Raw genomic sequence first — 15019 nt, 5'->3', positions numbered from 1 at the left:
CTTTTAGAGGAGGGAAGATGTTTGAGGACTTCTTGGATCTCGTCTACTGTAATCGGGGAATTTAATTGTTTGGATTGTTCTTCAGTAAGACGGGAGAGTTTGAGTGGCGCTAAAAAGGCATCTACTTTATCTAAGAAAGAAGGGTCAGAGGATTGGTCAGGGAGGTTGTATAGTTTTTGATAGTAGTCGGAAAATATCTGTGCAATTTTACGTGGGTCATATTGTATGTTGCCCTCAGGATCTTTCATAGAGTGGACTGCCTGTTGCGAACCCCTTGGGTTTAGTTTGCGTGCTAGAATAGTATGGGGTTTGTTACCTCTTTCAAAGAAAAGCTGTCTTGTCCAGCGTAGGCTTTTCTCAATTTGGGTGGTTTGAAGGGTACGTATGTTTAGTTTTAGTTGTTGGATAAGGGAGAAATGCTCCTGGGTGGGGTGAGTTTTGTAAGCTGATTGGGCTTTGGCGAGAGAGGTTTGAAGGGCTAGGAGGTTTTGAGTGCAGTTTTTTTTTCGCCTAGTACCTTCAGCGATGAAGATCCCTCTTATGAAGGCTTTATGAGATTCCCAGAGCATGCCTTGTGAAGATACTGAGCCATTATTGATAGTGAAATATGATCGCAACTCATCTGTAAGTTTGGTAAGGAGGTTTTTGTCTTGTAATAATGATTCATTTAGCCTCCAGTGCAGCGGTCTATGGGGTTCATGAAGCCAGTTTAGTTTGAGGGATACACTTTGGTGGTCAGACCACGCCATAGGGTGTATTTCAGAGTCGATTAAATTAGAGAGTAGTGAGGAGTGCGAGAAAAAGTAATCTATGCGGGAGTGAGAGGCATGTGGGGGTGAAAAAAAAGTGCATTCTATGGATGTGGGATTGGAGACTCTCCACATATCTATCAGACCGTATTTCCGGAGTAACGCCCTAAACTTACGTGAGTTGCGATCATGTGAGATACCCGATTGAGAGGTGATTGATACACTCCTATCTTTACCTGTTGAGAATGCAAGGTTAAAGTCACCTCCGAGTATAAGAGTACCCGAGGAGACTTTATGCAGTTTAGCTAGAAAAGAGGACAAAAAGGAGAGTTGTTGAGTGTTAGGAACATAGACCGTGGCTAGAGTAATAGGTTTTCCTGCTATTGATCCTAGAAGTATTAAGAAGTGACCTTTAGGATCTTGAATTACTTTTGTGATTTGTAAGGGTAGGGTCTTTTTGAATATTATAGCTACACCGGCTCGCTTGGAGGGTCCTGAAGCTAAATACAACCCTGAGTAGTTAATATTGCTAAGCCTAGGGGGATCATTAGTGCGGAAGTGAGTTTCCTGGATCATGGCTAGGTCTATGTCCATTCTTTTGAGGTCCCGTAGGAGAGCAAGTCTTTTCTGGGGTATATTGAGGCCCTTGGCATTCAAAGTAAGAAGCTTAACCATGATCTAAGAACAGATCTATGTTGCTTATAAGAATTGCTAGTGACCAATGTGAATCATACAGTAAAACATAAAGAGAACATAGGTTCCAAAAACTTAAACATTTAAAATTTTTTAAAATAGGAACATCTAAGACTAAGGTATATGGTAGGTAAAGGGAGCCATTGTAGGAGGTATGGCTACTGTCTGTGACAACATCAATGGGTTGTCTAAGTGAGGTCAATCTGAGATTGCTTAAACCCCTAGAGGCATAGGCAAGGTCAGATTTGAACCTCCTGGGGTACATGCTGGCGGGCCGCGAGGGGAGCCCATCAAATCTGGAGCTTATTGGGGGACAGGTTATGCATTGGAGGGTAGGGAATATAGGGCTAGGTAGCCAGGATGGTAAGCACTGTTATTCTTGAAGTTCAGGTCGGTTGGGCTTCCATATCTTCTGGTGGTGTGGGGTAGGAGAGACTCCGGGGAGAGACCTTATTCCACTCTGCAATATGACGCATCTTTCGTGGGGGAGATGAAGTGGTAGGAGATCTGGGATTTTGAGTTATAGCAGCGGAGGGTAGTTTGAGGCCCAGTTGTTTCAGAAACATGGGGGCATCATCAAAGTCAGATAGGGTGTTGACAAAGCCCTGTCGGTTTACTATGAGGCGGAAGGGGAACCCCCATTTGTATGGGATCTTAGCATCCCTAAGAAGCTGCGTAACTGGTCTTAATGCTCGGCGTTTGGCCAGGGTAATGAGAGATAAATCATTAAAAACATGAAGATCGTCTCCTTTAAATGACACTGACGATGTGTTGCGAAGGGCCCTTAAAAGGGCTTCCTTAGCTTCGTAGTAATGCATTCTGATTACGACATCCTTAGGTTTCTGGGAGGAGGGTTGTCATTCGCCTAAGGATCTGTGGGCCCTGTCCATGCGCCATAGTTCATCAGAAATGTCTGGAGCCACTGATTTAAAAAAGTTAGTAAGATGGGGTTTAAGCTGCTCATGTTTCACATCCATTGAGAGTCCCTTTATTCTTAAGTTCTGTCTCCTATCCCTGTTTTCCTGATCTTCCTGCATGTTGCGGAGGGATTTAAGATCTGTTGACATAATCTGTTGCTCCTCTGCTAGGTCACTTTGTTTTTGTGAAAGTGTTTCTACCTTATCCTCTAGAGCATTTGTGCGGTCCCCCAGCCCTGCTATCTCCGTTTTTAAGTCCTTTACTGCATTTAAAATTAGTTGCTGCAGAGAGTCTTGCATAGCCCTATAGTGTCTGTCTAGGGTAGATTCAAGCAGGGATGCAGTGACTGGTACCGTATCTTGCGTGAGGGAGGCTTGTGGAGCTGCGTCAGGAGTCTCTTGCTGATCGGCGCCATCTTGGGCCTCAGGAGGACGGAGGAACCGATCCATTGTGCCCGCTTGGTGTGTGGTCCTGGCGGATCCGCGTGCGGCCATTAGGTGGAGGAGGATGTCGGGGACCTGTCCCGGTAGGAGCCGCGCTATAGTTGCTGAGAAGATGCGGTGTGCGGCTTTGCGGAGGTAGAGAGGGCTGGAGTTCCGGAGTTAGGCAGCCATCACGGGTGTGCCGCGCATGCGCCCTCACTGCAGTTAGTTTTTTAATAGTTTTCATGCTGAGATCTATTTAAAAAAAATCTATGTGTAGTGTGTGGAGGAATTTGATGAGATAGACAGTGTATGGCCAGCCTTAGATAAATCACTATTAAAGGACCACTATCTCGAAATTTGTAAAATTTAACATACATGCAAACATACAAAAAAGAAGTACGTTTCTTCCAGAGTAAAATAGCCATACATTACTTTTCTCCTTTGTTGCTGTCACTTACAGTAGGCAGTAGAAATCTGACAGAACCGACAGCTTTTTGACTAGCTCATCTCCTTATAGGAGACTTAGTGAATGGCAGTTGCTCAGTCCAACTGCCAGAATAGTGTGTAGAGAGCAGGGAAGCTGGCCAGCATCATTCTATAAATCCTTCTCAGGGAATGACTTTATAAAGAATAAGAGGCAGAGCCTTGCTGAGAATCCCCTACAAAGAGATTGACTACCTACTGTAAGTGACAACAACATAGGAGAAAAGTAATTTATGGCTCATTTTACTCTGGAAGAAAAATACTTTTTATTTGTATATGTTTATACGCATTTTACATTTTTCGCAATAGTGGTCCTTCAATATCAACATGGTATAACACTTTGAAAGCTACCTGCTAAAAGCTAGAAGTAATTGACTTTTCTGACACTTTAGACTGCCAATCTTTTAGATTTCTGATTACATTTGCACTTTTGAGTTCAGTACAAAGTCTGAAAGATTATAGGGAGCGTGCCACGTTCACGTTCATACTGCCAAAAATACTTACTGTGTACCTCCATAAACCACCAATATCATTGCATTTTTCAAAACATGTTGGTTCCAGACCCTCCTCCAGACAACATTTGATAGCTGCCAGTCCACTGCAGCCAGCACCAATTATAGCCACTTTTTTAGCCATGGCAACCTTGAAAACAAATAGAAGTAATATGTTTGTTATGTACTTTTGTGTGTCTCAAAAGCTGATAAACAGCATAGAGGACAGACAACGCTCTTTGATCACTGCATTGATGGGAAACAGGTTAATTTGCAATATAAAAATGTTCACTGTGTTCAACCATTTCCACGGTTTTGTGAACCTGTGTGTGAAATCTGTCCTTAAAGTGGAAACATCATAAAAAATTTTCCTGTGCTTTAAAAGATTACCTACACCTTGATGACCTTCATGGAAAATGTTCTTTTTTTAAATGTGTTTTTATTCATGTAAAGTTACTGAAAGGGGTAATAGACTGCTTCAGTTTATTCAGTGACAAGTTATATCACAGTTGTGCCTAGCTTCCCAGCCCACATTGTTCATTAAACATTAATTAGTTAAATTTTATTTTATTTAACACAGAGCAGAGTTTTTTGTTTTTTTTATTAACTGCAGGATTAATTGACTTTGTATAAGCACAGGATACACAATTTTCCTTATCAGAGCTGCTCACAAAGATTTGTCAATGAATTTGATGATATACTATACATGCTTTGGTAGCACCTAGCATTGGCAGCGCTTCCACAATCTCCTGTTTTACAAAAATGTAAGTCTACTTATGGCTAGCTGCATCCATGTGTATCAGTTTGCATTCACTTTATTTAGATTAGGGTTTAGTGCATAGTTTTGCATCTGATTTGTATTCAAGCTGTGCATTTCAGTCCCTAGGGGGCGCTGCATGCCTGTTTTGGTTTCATTTCAGTTGCAGCCTGATTAGGAGTGCTGCCAATCTTTTATCTGTTCTTTAGAAAATGTGTAAACCATTTATGGCTAGCATCTTCAGGTTCATACTATGTTTTTACTGTTACTTAGTGGTTAGGTTTAGCTAGTGGTTAGGTCTCTTCCGAAAGGGCATGTCATTACCGTGGAAGAGTCTATTACCTAACAATCTGCATGCAAACTGTATTGGAAGCTAACGTCCTCCTTTCCTGCATCTGTTTTGAATGCAAGTTGTGTAATCTGCCCGTGTTTTGGGCTCTGCACATCTATGCAGCTGGTCAACTTGGGTGCAGCTTGGAAGCGCTGCCAATATCTCCTGCTGTACTAAAATTCAATTTGGATTGAAATTCTGATTTTGCATTTAAGCATTGAATACAATTCAAGGTAACTGTAAAGCCCCTGAACATTGTAATATCAACACATTTGAAAGGAAGGCTTGGAACAAATGTAGAAACATAAAATCAATAATACATAAAAACACGTTTTTCAGTAAGCTCAAAATAATGTTAGTTTAATATTAGTTTAGAAAAAAACATTTTTTAATTTGGTGGTGTTGTGTGGTGCAGCTGCCCCTGGCAGGTTTTGGTGCTTCACATCAATTTTTTTTGTATAGAGGGTTCCCAATGTTAAACTTGCACTGGGGCCCAGAGCGCTTAAGCCACACCACTGTCCATAGGAATTGCTGATGAAAACAGCCCATAAAAATTCCCAGCACTTCTGAAGTGTCATTGTGATGGGCAAATATCTTGGGAATGCCTTCTCTCCTAATTCTGGTCCAGAGCCCACCTCCACATGCATGGGACAGTTACCCCCAACTCCTCCTGAGCACTGGAAAAGCCCTTCACATGGACAAGTGCACTTTGCACAAGGGGTAGAGGGGGGATATTTTCTCCCTCTTGCAGAGCACACCCTCCATGTCATGGACCATGCATGCTGGTACTGTTCAGGCAGTAGAGCCCCAATGCTGTTCAGCTCAGCTGTTCTGGCAACAGTCTGCAAGGGGGGAAGAGATTGATGGCCTACCCCACTTTGCCGATGCCATAACTCTCTCTTACCACCCCCTCCCTTTAGATTGTAAGTCTTTGGCAGGGCCCTCCCTCTTTGTGTATCCTACTGGATCGTGCACATAGTATAATGTAAATTTGTATTATTAGGATTACTACTCCAGTGCCCGATCTGGCATTGTGTGTCTTATTGTTTATTACCTGTATTGTGTTGTCTGTCACCCCTATTATCATTGTCTGAAACCTTATATATTGCCCAGCGTTGCATAATATATTGACACTCTATAAATTCAATAAATAATAATAATCATTTATGCTGGTAGACTGTAAGCTAGTATTGGCTGATGCTCTTGACATGTTCTGCCACATAGTTAGTATATGTCATTTTCATATGAATGTGCTATATATTGTATACATTGTACAAAGTTGAAGCAGATCTAAACTCGATTTCGTCTCTGCTCCAAAAGATAAGCAACAGCATAATAACCTTTACAGAAAAACATTTCTTTGTTACAGCTAACACAAATCCTACAATACATCTGCAGTTTGTCTACGTCATGCTTTCATGGAAGCAGACATATTGTTATCACCCTGCATTTACAAATGAGCTCTCTGCCATGGCAGTCAGCTGACACAGCTAAGGGGTCTAATTACAAATTGTGCTTAGTCACAGATGAGAGGGAATGAGACAGGCTAAACTCTCTAAATACATACAAGGTGAATGTCTCTATGTTTTCCTTCTGTCCTGTACAAGAGTTCAGGTCCACTTTAAGTATGCGCTACTGTTCATCCGTCCTCTATACAGTGCACAGAAGGTGGCATTATGTATAAATCATATTACATAATAGTAGGTTATGCAAAATGATACTCCCTTGTGCAATACTTATATTTTATAATACAAGAGAAGTTGGAACATGCTGCATGAAAAAAAAAAACTCTTGTAAGTAAGTGAAAGTTATTACCAATAAAAGTTGCTCTAAATGTTTTCACCCTTCCGAGACGTTATCTTACCTTAGTGTTTCCCCTTTTTCTGATGTGTTGCGCACAAAATAACCTCTGAACAGTAAGGAACACGGTTTCGGTGTCTAGACGCTCTCTTGCAACATCCCTGGCATACAACCTGACGTTACTTGAAATTATTAAACTTTTGTCTCAGCCCAACTGTAAATGAAATAAAACATGAAAAATGCCAGTTCTTTCACTAATCTAAATTAAAGCTGCACGGATTACTGAAATGTACTGTATGTCCCAGTATTGTGACCTGGACAGAGGGACACAGATGAGAAGGGCGAGGGAGAAGTGTGTGTATTTGGAGCAGTACCAGGCAGTAGGCGTGGCTGAGCAGGCAGAGAAACAGGATTTGGCTGGATTCTAAGAGGCAGAAATAACAAAATAAAGCATTAAATGAGGGTTTAAAGGCACATACAACATATAGTTATGTGATCTTAAAACGTAGCTTTTAATAATGATTTTCATGTACAGGCAAATACAATGATAAAAGTCCATAAGTCACATATTCTTGGTGTATGCGGCCTAACGCACGTTTCGCAGCTTTTACAGGTAGGCGTTTCTTCAGAGGCAGAGCTTTACAGTTGTGACCAACAGGATGTGCTGGCTGGCGCTAACACCAGTGCATCCAGGCCAATATTATATTGGAACGTCTATCTTCCCCAGAGCTGCTGAATTGAATTGACTTGAACTGAGAGCACTTGCTAACGAGGTATTGACCCCTCTGATTACATTTGACTATTTACTTTCATCAACCGATTTCCAGTAACTTTACTGTGTCTGCTGCTATGTTGACAGCCCTGTGGTTTGACTAAGATGGATGTCTTTACTTAGAGCATGATATCTATATGATGTACAGCACTGTATACTACTTGTTCTTTTAATTACCAATGGTCACAACTTCAAACTGTAACATTCTGCCTCTGAAGAAGCGGCTAGCTGTAAAAGCTGCAAAATGTGCGATACGCTGCATATACCAAGAATATGTGACTTATGATCGTATATCATTGAATCTAACTGTACATGGAAATCCTTATTAAAAGCTATGTTTTATGATCACATAACTATATGTTGTACGAGCCTTTAAAAACCTCATGCAATTTTTTATTTTGCTATTTCCTGATATTCATCCTAAGGGGCGGTGGCTAGATAAATATATATTGACTATTGTATGCTATATAATTAAGTTGAGCAAAAGCAAACTTTTTCCAGTTTAGTGTGTAGAGTGCAATATCTAAAAATGCAGAAATCCAATATAATTTTTTTTTAAAAAAAGGATGATATGTATGTCAGTAGGGGAGTGCCTCTGGATTTTGGAGCATAGTGCCCAGAGCTCTGGTACAGTATGTGTTGTCTGCTGCACACTGCTTTGCATTAGTGAGATAGAGGGCTCTGGCGAAATGGGGGAGGGGGGAGGGAGAGATGTAGTGTTGAAGCCTCAATCAACCAGAAAGGCTACCTATCCACTATCAGGCAATCCCCACCTGTGCCGGATAATGGGGGCTCTATTGTACATTTCTAGGGGGGTCCATGATTCTTTGTATCAGTGGTTAATTCTAAGCAACCTTAGCATTAAATAGATAATAGATGCTACATAGCCCAATATGGAGGGCCATTGTCCTCCGTTAAACTAAGTACCCACAGCCAAATGGATCGGGGATCTCCACCGACAAATGATCGTTACCCGATCCATCTGGCCATATTGGCAAGCGTTGTTTGCCCGGTCGTAAACAAACGGTCATGTAAAAGTGGAAAATCATTTAAGGAATTTTCGTTAACCAATGTGTGATATCATGAAAAAAAAAGTTCGCCGTGAGAAATCATTCCAAAAAATCACATTGTGGGTATGGGCCTTTAAGTAAACAGACACATGGCAGGCAGCAGTAGTGTTGCTCGGATACCTCATTATCCTATTCGAGTTTGGTCGAATTCGGATAGTAAACTATCCGAATTCACTTGAAGTTTGATATTCGAGTTAATCGAATATCCGATTCGACCTCGGATATCCGACGTCACTATCCGAGTCTGTATTCGAGTAAAATATTCGAGCTGGCCTTAAATAGCTTTTAAAACTTGTATTGGAGGTCAATGATCTTCTTCTTCTATATCTTCTTCTTCTAAATCTTCTTCTTCTATATCTTCTTCTTCTTCTATATCTTCTTCTTCTTCTTCTTCTTCTAGATCTTCTTCTATATCTCATTCTTCTTCTTCTTCTTCTAGATCTTCTTCTTCTTCTTCTTCTAGATCTTCTTCTATATCTCCTTCTTCTTCTTCTTCTTCTTCTTCTTCTTCTTCTAGATCTTCTTCTATATCTTCTTCTTCTTCTATATCTTCTTCTTCTTTGTTTTCTATATCTTCTTCTTTGTCTTCTTCTTCTATATCTTCTTCTTCTTCTATATCTTCTTCATCTTCTTCTTCTATTTCTTCTTCTTCTATATCATCTTCTTCTCTATCATTATATTATGTGTCTTGGACACCTCTAAATTAAGTACAATTTTTATTTTTTCAAATTGATGCAGGCAGGAGGCAGCTATTTTTGAGTGTAATAGCTGGTGGCGCATGGGCAGCAGCACCTTGTAATGTGTTCCCTGGCAGTGGAGAGGAGACACAGACAGCAGGAGGAAATATAACAGCAGGCAGCGTGAGGAGGATAAGTGTGTGGCAGACTGGCATTTGGCAGCAGGCAGGAGGGCAGGCAGCGAGACATAGTAGGCCCTGGGTCCTAGCAGTGGTTCCAGGGCCGTAAATGAACAGCATGAGGTTCCAGACAGCGGTCGTGAAGCCCACATTGTGTCCAATACACAATTGGGACAGCACAGTTTTCAACCCGGACACCTCTAAAATAATTTAATTTTTTTTTTCAAAATAATGCAGCTATTGTTGAGCGTAATAGCTGGTGGCGCAGGGGCAGCAGCACCTTGTAATGTGTTCCCTGGCAGTGGAGACACACAGACAGCAGGAAGAAATACAGCAGCAGCAGGTGAAATGTGTGTGTGCGCCACTTCATGTCCCCCTCTTGCCGACAACAGGGGACAGGAATTCGCCTTCCACCCAAGCCTGGTTCATTTTGAGAAACGTCAGTCTGTCCACAGACTTGTGAGACAGACAAGATCGCTTCTCAGTGACGACTCCACCGGCTGCACTGAAGCAACGCTCTGACAGTACGCTGGAAGGGGGGGCAGGAGAGCACTTCAAGGGCGTACTGCGCAAGCTCGCTCCAGATCGGCAGGTGCTTGACCCAATACTCCATGGGATCAACAGGGGCCACGCTGTCAAGCCCGCTGAAGGACCCCATTTAGTCAGCCACCATGCGGGTCAAGCGCTGTCTGTGACTGGAGGAGAAGGATGCTGCTGCAGGCACCTCCTCTCTAGTCCCTGGCAGCTCTACACTCATGTAGAGCTCGTTGGTCAGAGACAGCAGGTCTGTGGTGCGTGTGCGCTTGCTGCTGGTGGATGCAGGCACCTGCTGCTGCCTCTGTGCTGGCTGGACAGTGGGGGTGGATGGCTCAGGGAAGGCTTCCTGCAAGCGCTCAACAATGGACAGCTGCAAATCCCTCATTTGTTGCGCACGGTCTCCTCCTGCAGGCAGGAACTGGCTGAGCTTTCCCTTCAGACGTGGGTCCAGCATCATGCAGATCCAGATGTCCTCCCTCTTCTTCATCTGGATGACCCTTGGGTCCTTGCGCAGGCACCTCAGCATGTGCGCTGCCATTGGGAAGAGTCTGGCCACGTCTGCTGGCACATCATCGGCAGCCCCAGAGCCGACAGTGCTGTCCTCCTCTTCCTCTACCCCCTCCACCTCATCCTCTCTCCACCCCCGCACCAGTCCAGCTGCGCTCTGCTGCTCCCCCTCATCAGCAGCAAGGTCAAGGACCTCCACCAACTCAGAGCCCTCCTCCTCAGAGGTGGCCTGTGAAGCTGCCTGCAGCTCCTGCTGGTCCAAGGCTGCCGCTCCCTCTTCCAGCAGTGCATACAGGGCCCTGTCCAGCACACACACCAAGGGGACTCGCTCACACACCATTGCATGGTCCCTGCTCACCATGTTGGTGGCCTGCAGGAAGGGTGCCAGGACTGAGCACACCTGCTGCATGTGCCCCCAGTCCTCCGTGAAGATGATGGACGGGAGGTTGGTGGTGGCATGCCCAGTTGCAGTGAGGGAGGCAACTGTTGCTCGTGCAACGTACTGGCTGACAGCCTGCCTCTGTTCAACCAGATGCTCCAACATTGCCAGGGTGGAGTTCCAGCGAGTTGGAACATCGAGCATGAGCCGGTGCTGTGGCAGGTGCAGCTCCTTCTGCACCTCTTCCAGGCTCGCCACGGCTGCAGGCGAGTGTCGGAAATGACGCACAACCTTCCTTGCCGCCTCAAGGAGTCGGTCCATCCCCTGGTAGGTCCACAGGAACTTTTGGACTACCAGGTTTAGGACGTGCGCCAGGCAGGGGATGTGGGTCAGGTCTCCCTTGTTGATGGCAGCAACAAGGTTTGCCCCATTGTCAGATATCACCTCTCTGACTCTGAGGCCTCTGGGGGTCAGCCAATTCTTCTCCTGCTCTCGGAGTTTGGCCAGGACGTGGTTCGCCGTCAGTTTGGTCTTCCCCAGGCTGACCAATTCCAGCAGCGCCTGGCAGTGGCAGGGCTTCACGCTGCTGTTGAGGTGGGTGGTTTGGGCTGGTGTGCCGGAGGATGGAAGCGGATCAGAGGAACCTGCTGCTGTTCCGCTGACCCTGTATGGTGGCACCACCCACTGCATGGTTGGTGCTGCTGCTCTGACAGTGCCCGATGCTGCTCCCCCCTCCTCACCCCCTTCCACCAAGCTGACCCAATGCGCAGTGAAGGACAGATAGCGGCCTGTCCCTAACCGGCTGCTCCACGAGTCCATGGTGACGTGGACCCGTTGACCCACCGCGTGATCCAGCCCTCTCCCGACATTGGCCATCACAGAGCGGTGAAGTGCAGGGATGGCCGTGCGTGCGAAATAATGTCGGCTGGGGATTGGCCATTTGGGGGCTGCACACATCAGGAGCGCATGCATGTCGCTCCCCTCCTGCACAAGGGAATAAAGCAGGAGTTGGGAGCACATGACCCGTGCCAGCAAGCCGTTCAGCTGACGCACGCGACGGCTGCTGGGAGGCAGAACCCTGACCACCCCCTGGAAGGTGTCGCTGAGCAGGGTCTGGCGACGCATTTTGCTGGCACGGGAATCAGTGGAGGGAGCAGAGGAGGCCACTGAGGACTGGCTGCCAGAACAGGCCTCAGTGTCGGCGGCCGGAGTTGCAGAGGGAGGAGGAGCAGTGCGTTTCTGACGCACTCCTGCTGGTGCTGCTGGAGGAGGTGGAGGAGGGCGGGTGGCTGCTGCCGACGGCTTCGCAGTGGTGGCGGGTCTGCCACTGCCACTGCCAGCTTCCTTCAACTTCACGAACTCCTCATGCTCATGAAAGTGTTTCCCTGCAAGATGGTTGACCAGAGAGGTGGTGCCAAACGCAGAGGGCTCCTTCCCTCTGCTGAGCTGCTTGCGGCACTGGTTGCAGGTGGCATACTTGCACTCCACATATGGCAGAGTGAAAAAATTCCATATTGGGCAGGTGAAGTTGCCCCTTCGGCTGGAAGGTGCTGCTGCCGCTGGTCTCCCTGTGGTGGTTGGGGGGGGTTCTTGGTGCAGCTGGTGGTGGCACTGGCAGAACTCGTCTCCGGATCAGCACGCTGTGTGGCCTGCATACCACGCCCACTTGTGATCCTCCCCATGCCTGCGATGCTGATCCTTCTAGCAAGGCCCACAGACGCATCCTCCTCCTCCTCCTCCTCCTCCTCAGAGCTGATGACATCCCCACTCCCAGGACCTGGCACCCAGTCTCTGTCCTTCACCCTGTCATCATCATCCTCCCCCTCCGCAAACATCTCCTGCTGGGATCCCCCAAACTCCCCTTCTGCATGCATGGGCGGATGGACAGTCACCACTGTCTGACTGTCCAAAGCATCATCCCCCAAAGTGCCCATGAGCATTCCTTCCTCCTCCAATTCTGCCGCAACAGCACTCCATAGCCCCGCTGTGCTTGGGGATAACAAGAAGGTGCTGCTGAGTGACAGGGTGCTGGTGTTGCCCGCTGGGGCTGGAGAACTGCACTCCTCCTCCTCCCCCCCATGCAGTGCTGGGGGGCTGCTGCTGCTCTTGCGAACAGGAGTGGTGGCGGGGGTGGAGGACTCGGTTCCAGAGCTAATGGTGGCCTGCTCATCCACAATCAGTTCCACCACAGCGTCTGCATCCTTCTCCTCAATAGGACGGCTACGACCTGGCGGTGGGAGGGACATCTGCGCCACACGCTGCTGCTGCTGCTGTGTCTCTGCAGCCTGACTCCCAGCTGTTGGGCGGCCAAGGCGTCCACGGCCAGTGGCTAATGGCGGAATAGCCACTGGTGCAGACGCAGAACTGCGCATGGTGGTGGTGGCGCGGCTGCCAAGCCCACGACCTCCTCTCTTGGTGATGCCCTTGCTGCCCTTGCTGCCCCTGCCCAAACCGCGGCTGCCAGTGCCAGACATCGTATATTTTTAATACTATACAAATGAAAAAAAAACGTATATATGTAAAGGCGGGTGGGACAAGTGGGGTACTTTAATGGGGTGGGACTGGTGGTGGTGGGTGTGTGAGGTGACGGACAGGTGTACTCTACAGCAGAGATCGGCGTATCGCTAACGAGAGAGTGTGCACTGCGCACACAAAGATCCTAGCTGACGCTGACTGACGGTGTCCCTATACACAGACTACAGTACAATTCAGCGAATACACAATAGAAGTAATATATAAACAATAGGACGGGTGTAGCACTAACGAGAGGGTGTGGGCAGCGCAGATGTGCACTGCGCACACAAAGACCCTAGCTTACGCTGACTGACGGTGTCCCTATACACAGACTACAGTACAATTCAGCGAATACACAATAGAAGTAATATATAAACAATAGGACGGGTGTAGCACTAATGAGAGGGTGCGGACAGTGCAGATGTGCACTGCGCACACAAAGACCCTAGGTAACGCGGTGATGGACGGTCCCTATACACAGACTAGAGTACAGTACACTACAGTACTACTAACTAAAAAATAGAAGAATCTAGCTAAATAGTAAATAATACAACAGGTGTGACTAGATTACAGAGAGCAGATACAGCAGGACAGGTATAGCAGTAAAGCTGGGCCTTGCTAACTACAAAATAGTACAATAATCTATCTAACACAGAAGTAGTAGTACAGGAGTAGAGTAGGACAGGTGAGAGCACAGGTAACTAGAGACTAGAGCAAAGAGCAGGGCAGGCTGCCTTGCCTAGGTACAGGGCCTAGCTGCTGGCTGCAGCAGCACCAGTGACAGACTGTCTCCCTCCCTAGTCCCTAGTAATCACACAAACTAAACTGCCTAAAATACAATCTATCTACAATACAAAGCAATACAGTTCAATATCAAGTGTTGTAGTGTAAAAACGCTAGGTTTAGAACAATAGAAATGCACTTGCACACAGACAAAACGCACTGGAGCAGTCTCTCAGTACATTCAGTCAGTAAGTCGCAAGCAGGACGAGTGAGGTAAGATGGCGTCCGCTATTTATAGAGGGGGGCTTGGCCAGGCTCCCCCTCTGTGATTGGCTGCAGTCAGAGGACTGGGAGCCCTCTGATTCGCATGTGAGGACTCGAGGTGACGTCTGTTGTGACACTATCCGAGCTCGTGACGCTATCCGAGCTCGGATAGCTAGGATATCTCCGGATAGCTGCTTGCTATCCGAGTGCGTTCGGATAGCACAGCCCGGATAGCTAATACTATTCGAGCTCGGTATTCGAGCTCGAATAGTGAAAAAAGAGCTAGGATATCCGAGTATCTCGGATATCCTAGCTTAGATGAGCACCACTGGGCAGCAGTAAATAAAGTCCAACCCAAATTTATCATTAGATATATTCTTGGTATATGCAGCCTATGCGGCCGGATTTGTACTTTCCAGTGCCCTAGGCCTGCTGTCACCAACCACTCCCCCCCCCCCCCACAACCACCACCACGGCGAGGTGGAGGGGAACGGTACGTTGGTGCCTTAAAGCTTTAAAGTTCTTAAAGGGACAAACATTAAGTTTCTTTCTATACCTTGCATCGAAGAGGGACAAATAGCATGAAGTATCTATGTATATTGGAGTAAATTGCTCTGCAATGTAGTGTTGTGTCTGATCATCCATTCTAGAGTCACTGGCGTATTGCACTGAGACATTAAAGCTAGGTTTCCACCTGTGCGTTTTGTGTCAGATTTTTCTCTCAGAAAATTTGCATTGATTTGGGAACTT

At 46.4% G+C, this 15019-nt stretch overlaps 1 protein-coding gene across 3 annotated transcripts in view; it reads right to left on the bottom strand.

Moving 5' to 3' along the window:
• Positions 1-6995, bottom strand: part of LOC137521112 (dimethylaniline monooxygenase [N-oxide-forming] 2-like) — a 61331-nt gene extending 54336 nt beyond the window's left edge. For all 3 annotated transcript variants that reach the window (XM_068239921.1, XM_068239922.1, XM_068239923.1), the window contains exons 1-2: positions 6712-6995; positions 3773-3910 (exon numbers count right to left, since the gene is read on the bottom strand). In XM_068239921.1, the coding sequence (XP_068096022.1) occupies positions 3773-3904 (132 nt within the window). In that variant the 5' untranslated portion in view covers positions 3905-3910; positions 6712-6995. The remainder of the gene's footprint in view (positions 1-3772; positions 3911-6711) is intronic.
• Positions 6996-15019: the final 8024 nt, after the last annotated feature.

This window comes from Hyperolius riggenbachi, chromosome 6 (genome assembly GCF_040937935.1).
Source record: "Hyperolius riggenbachi isolate aHypRig1 chromosome 6, aHypRig1.pri, whole genome shotgun sequence".
Taxonomy (NCBI): Eukaryota; Metazoa; Chordata; class Amphibia; order Anura; family Hyperoliidae; genus Hyperolius; species Hyperolius riggenbachi.
The sequence above is the reverse complement of the archived record's forward strand: the minus strand, read 5'-3'. Positions and strand labels throughout refer to the sequence as shown.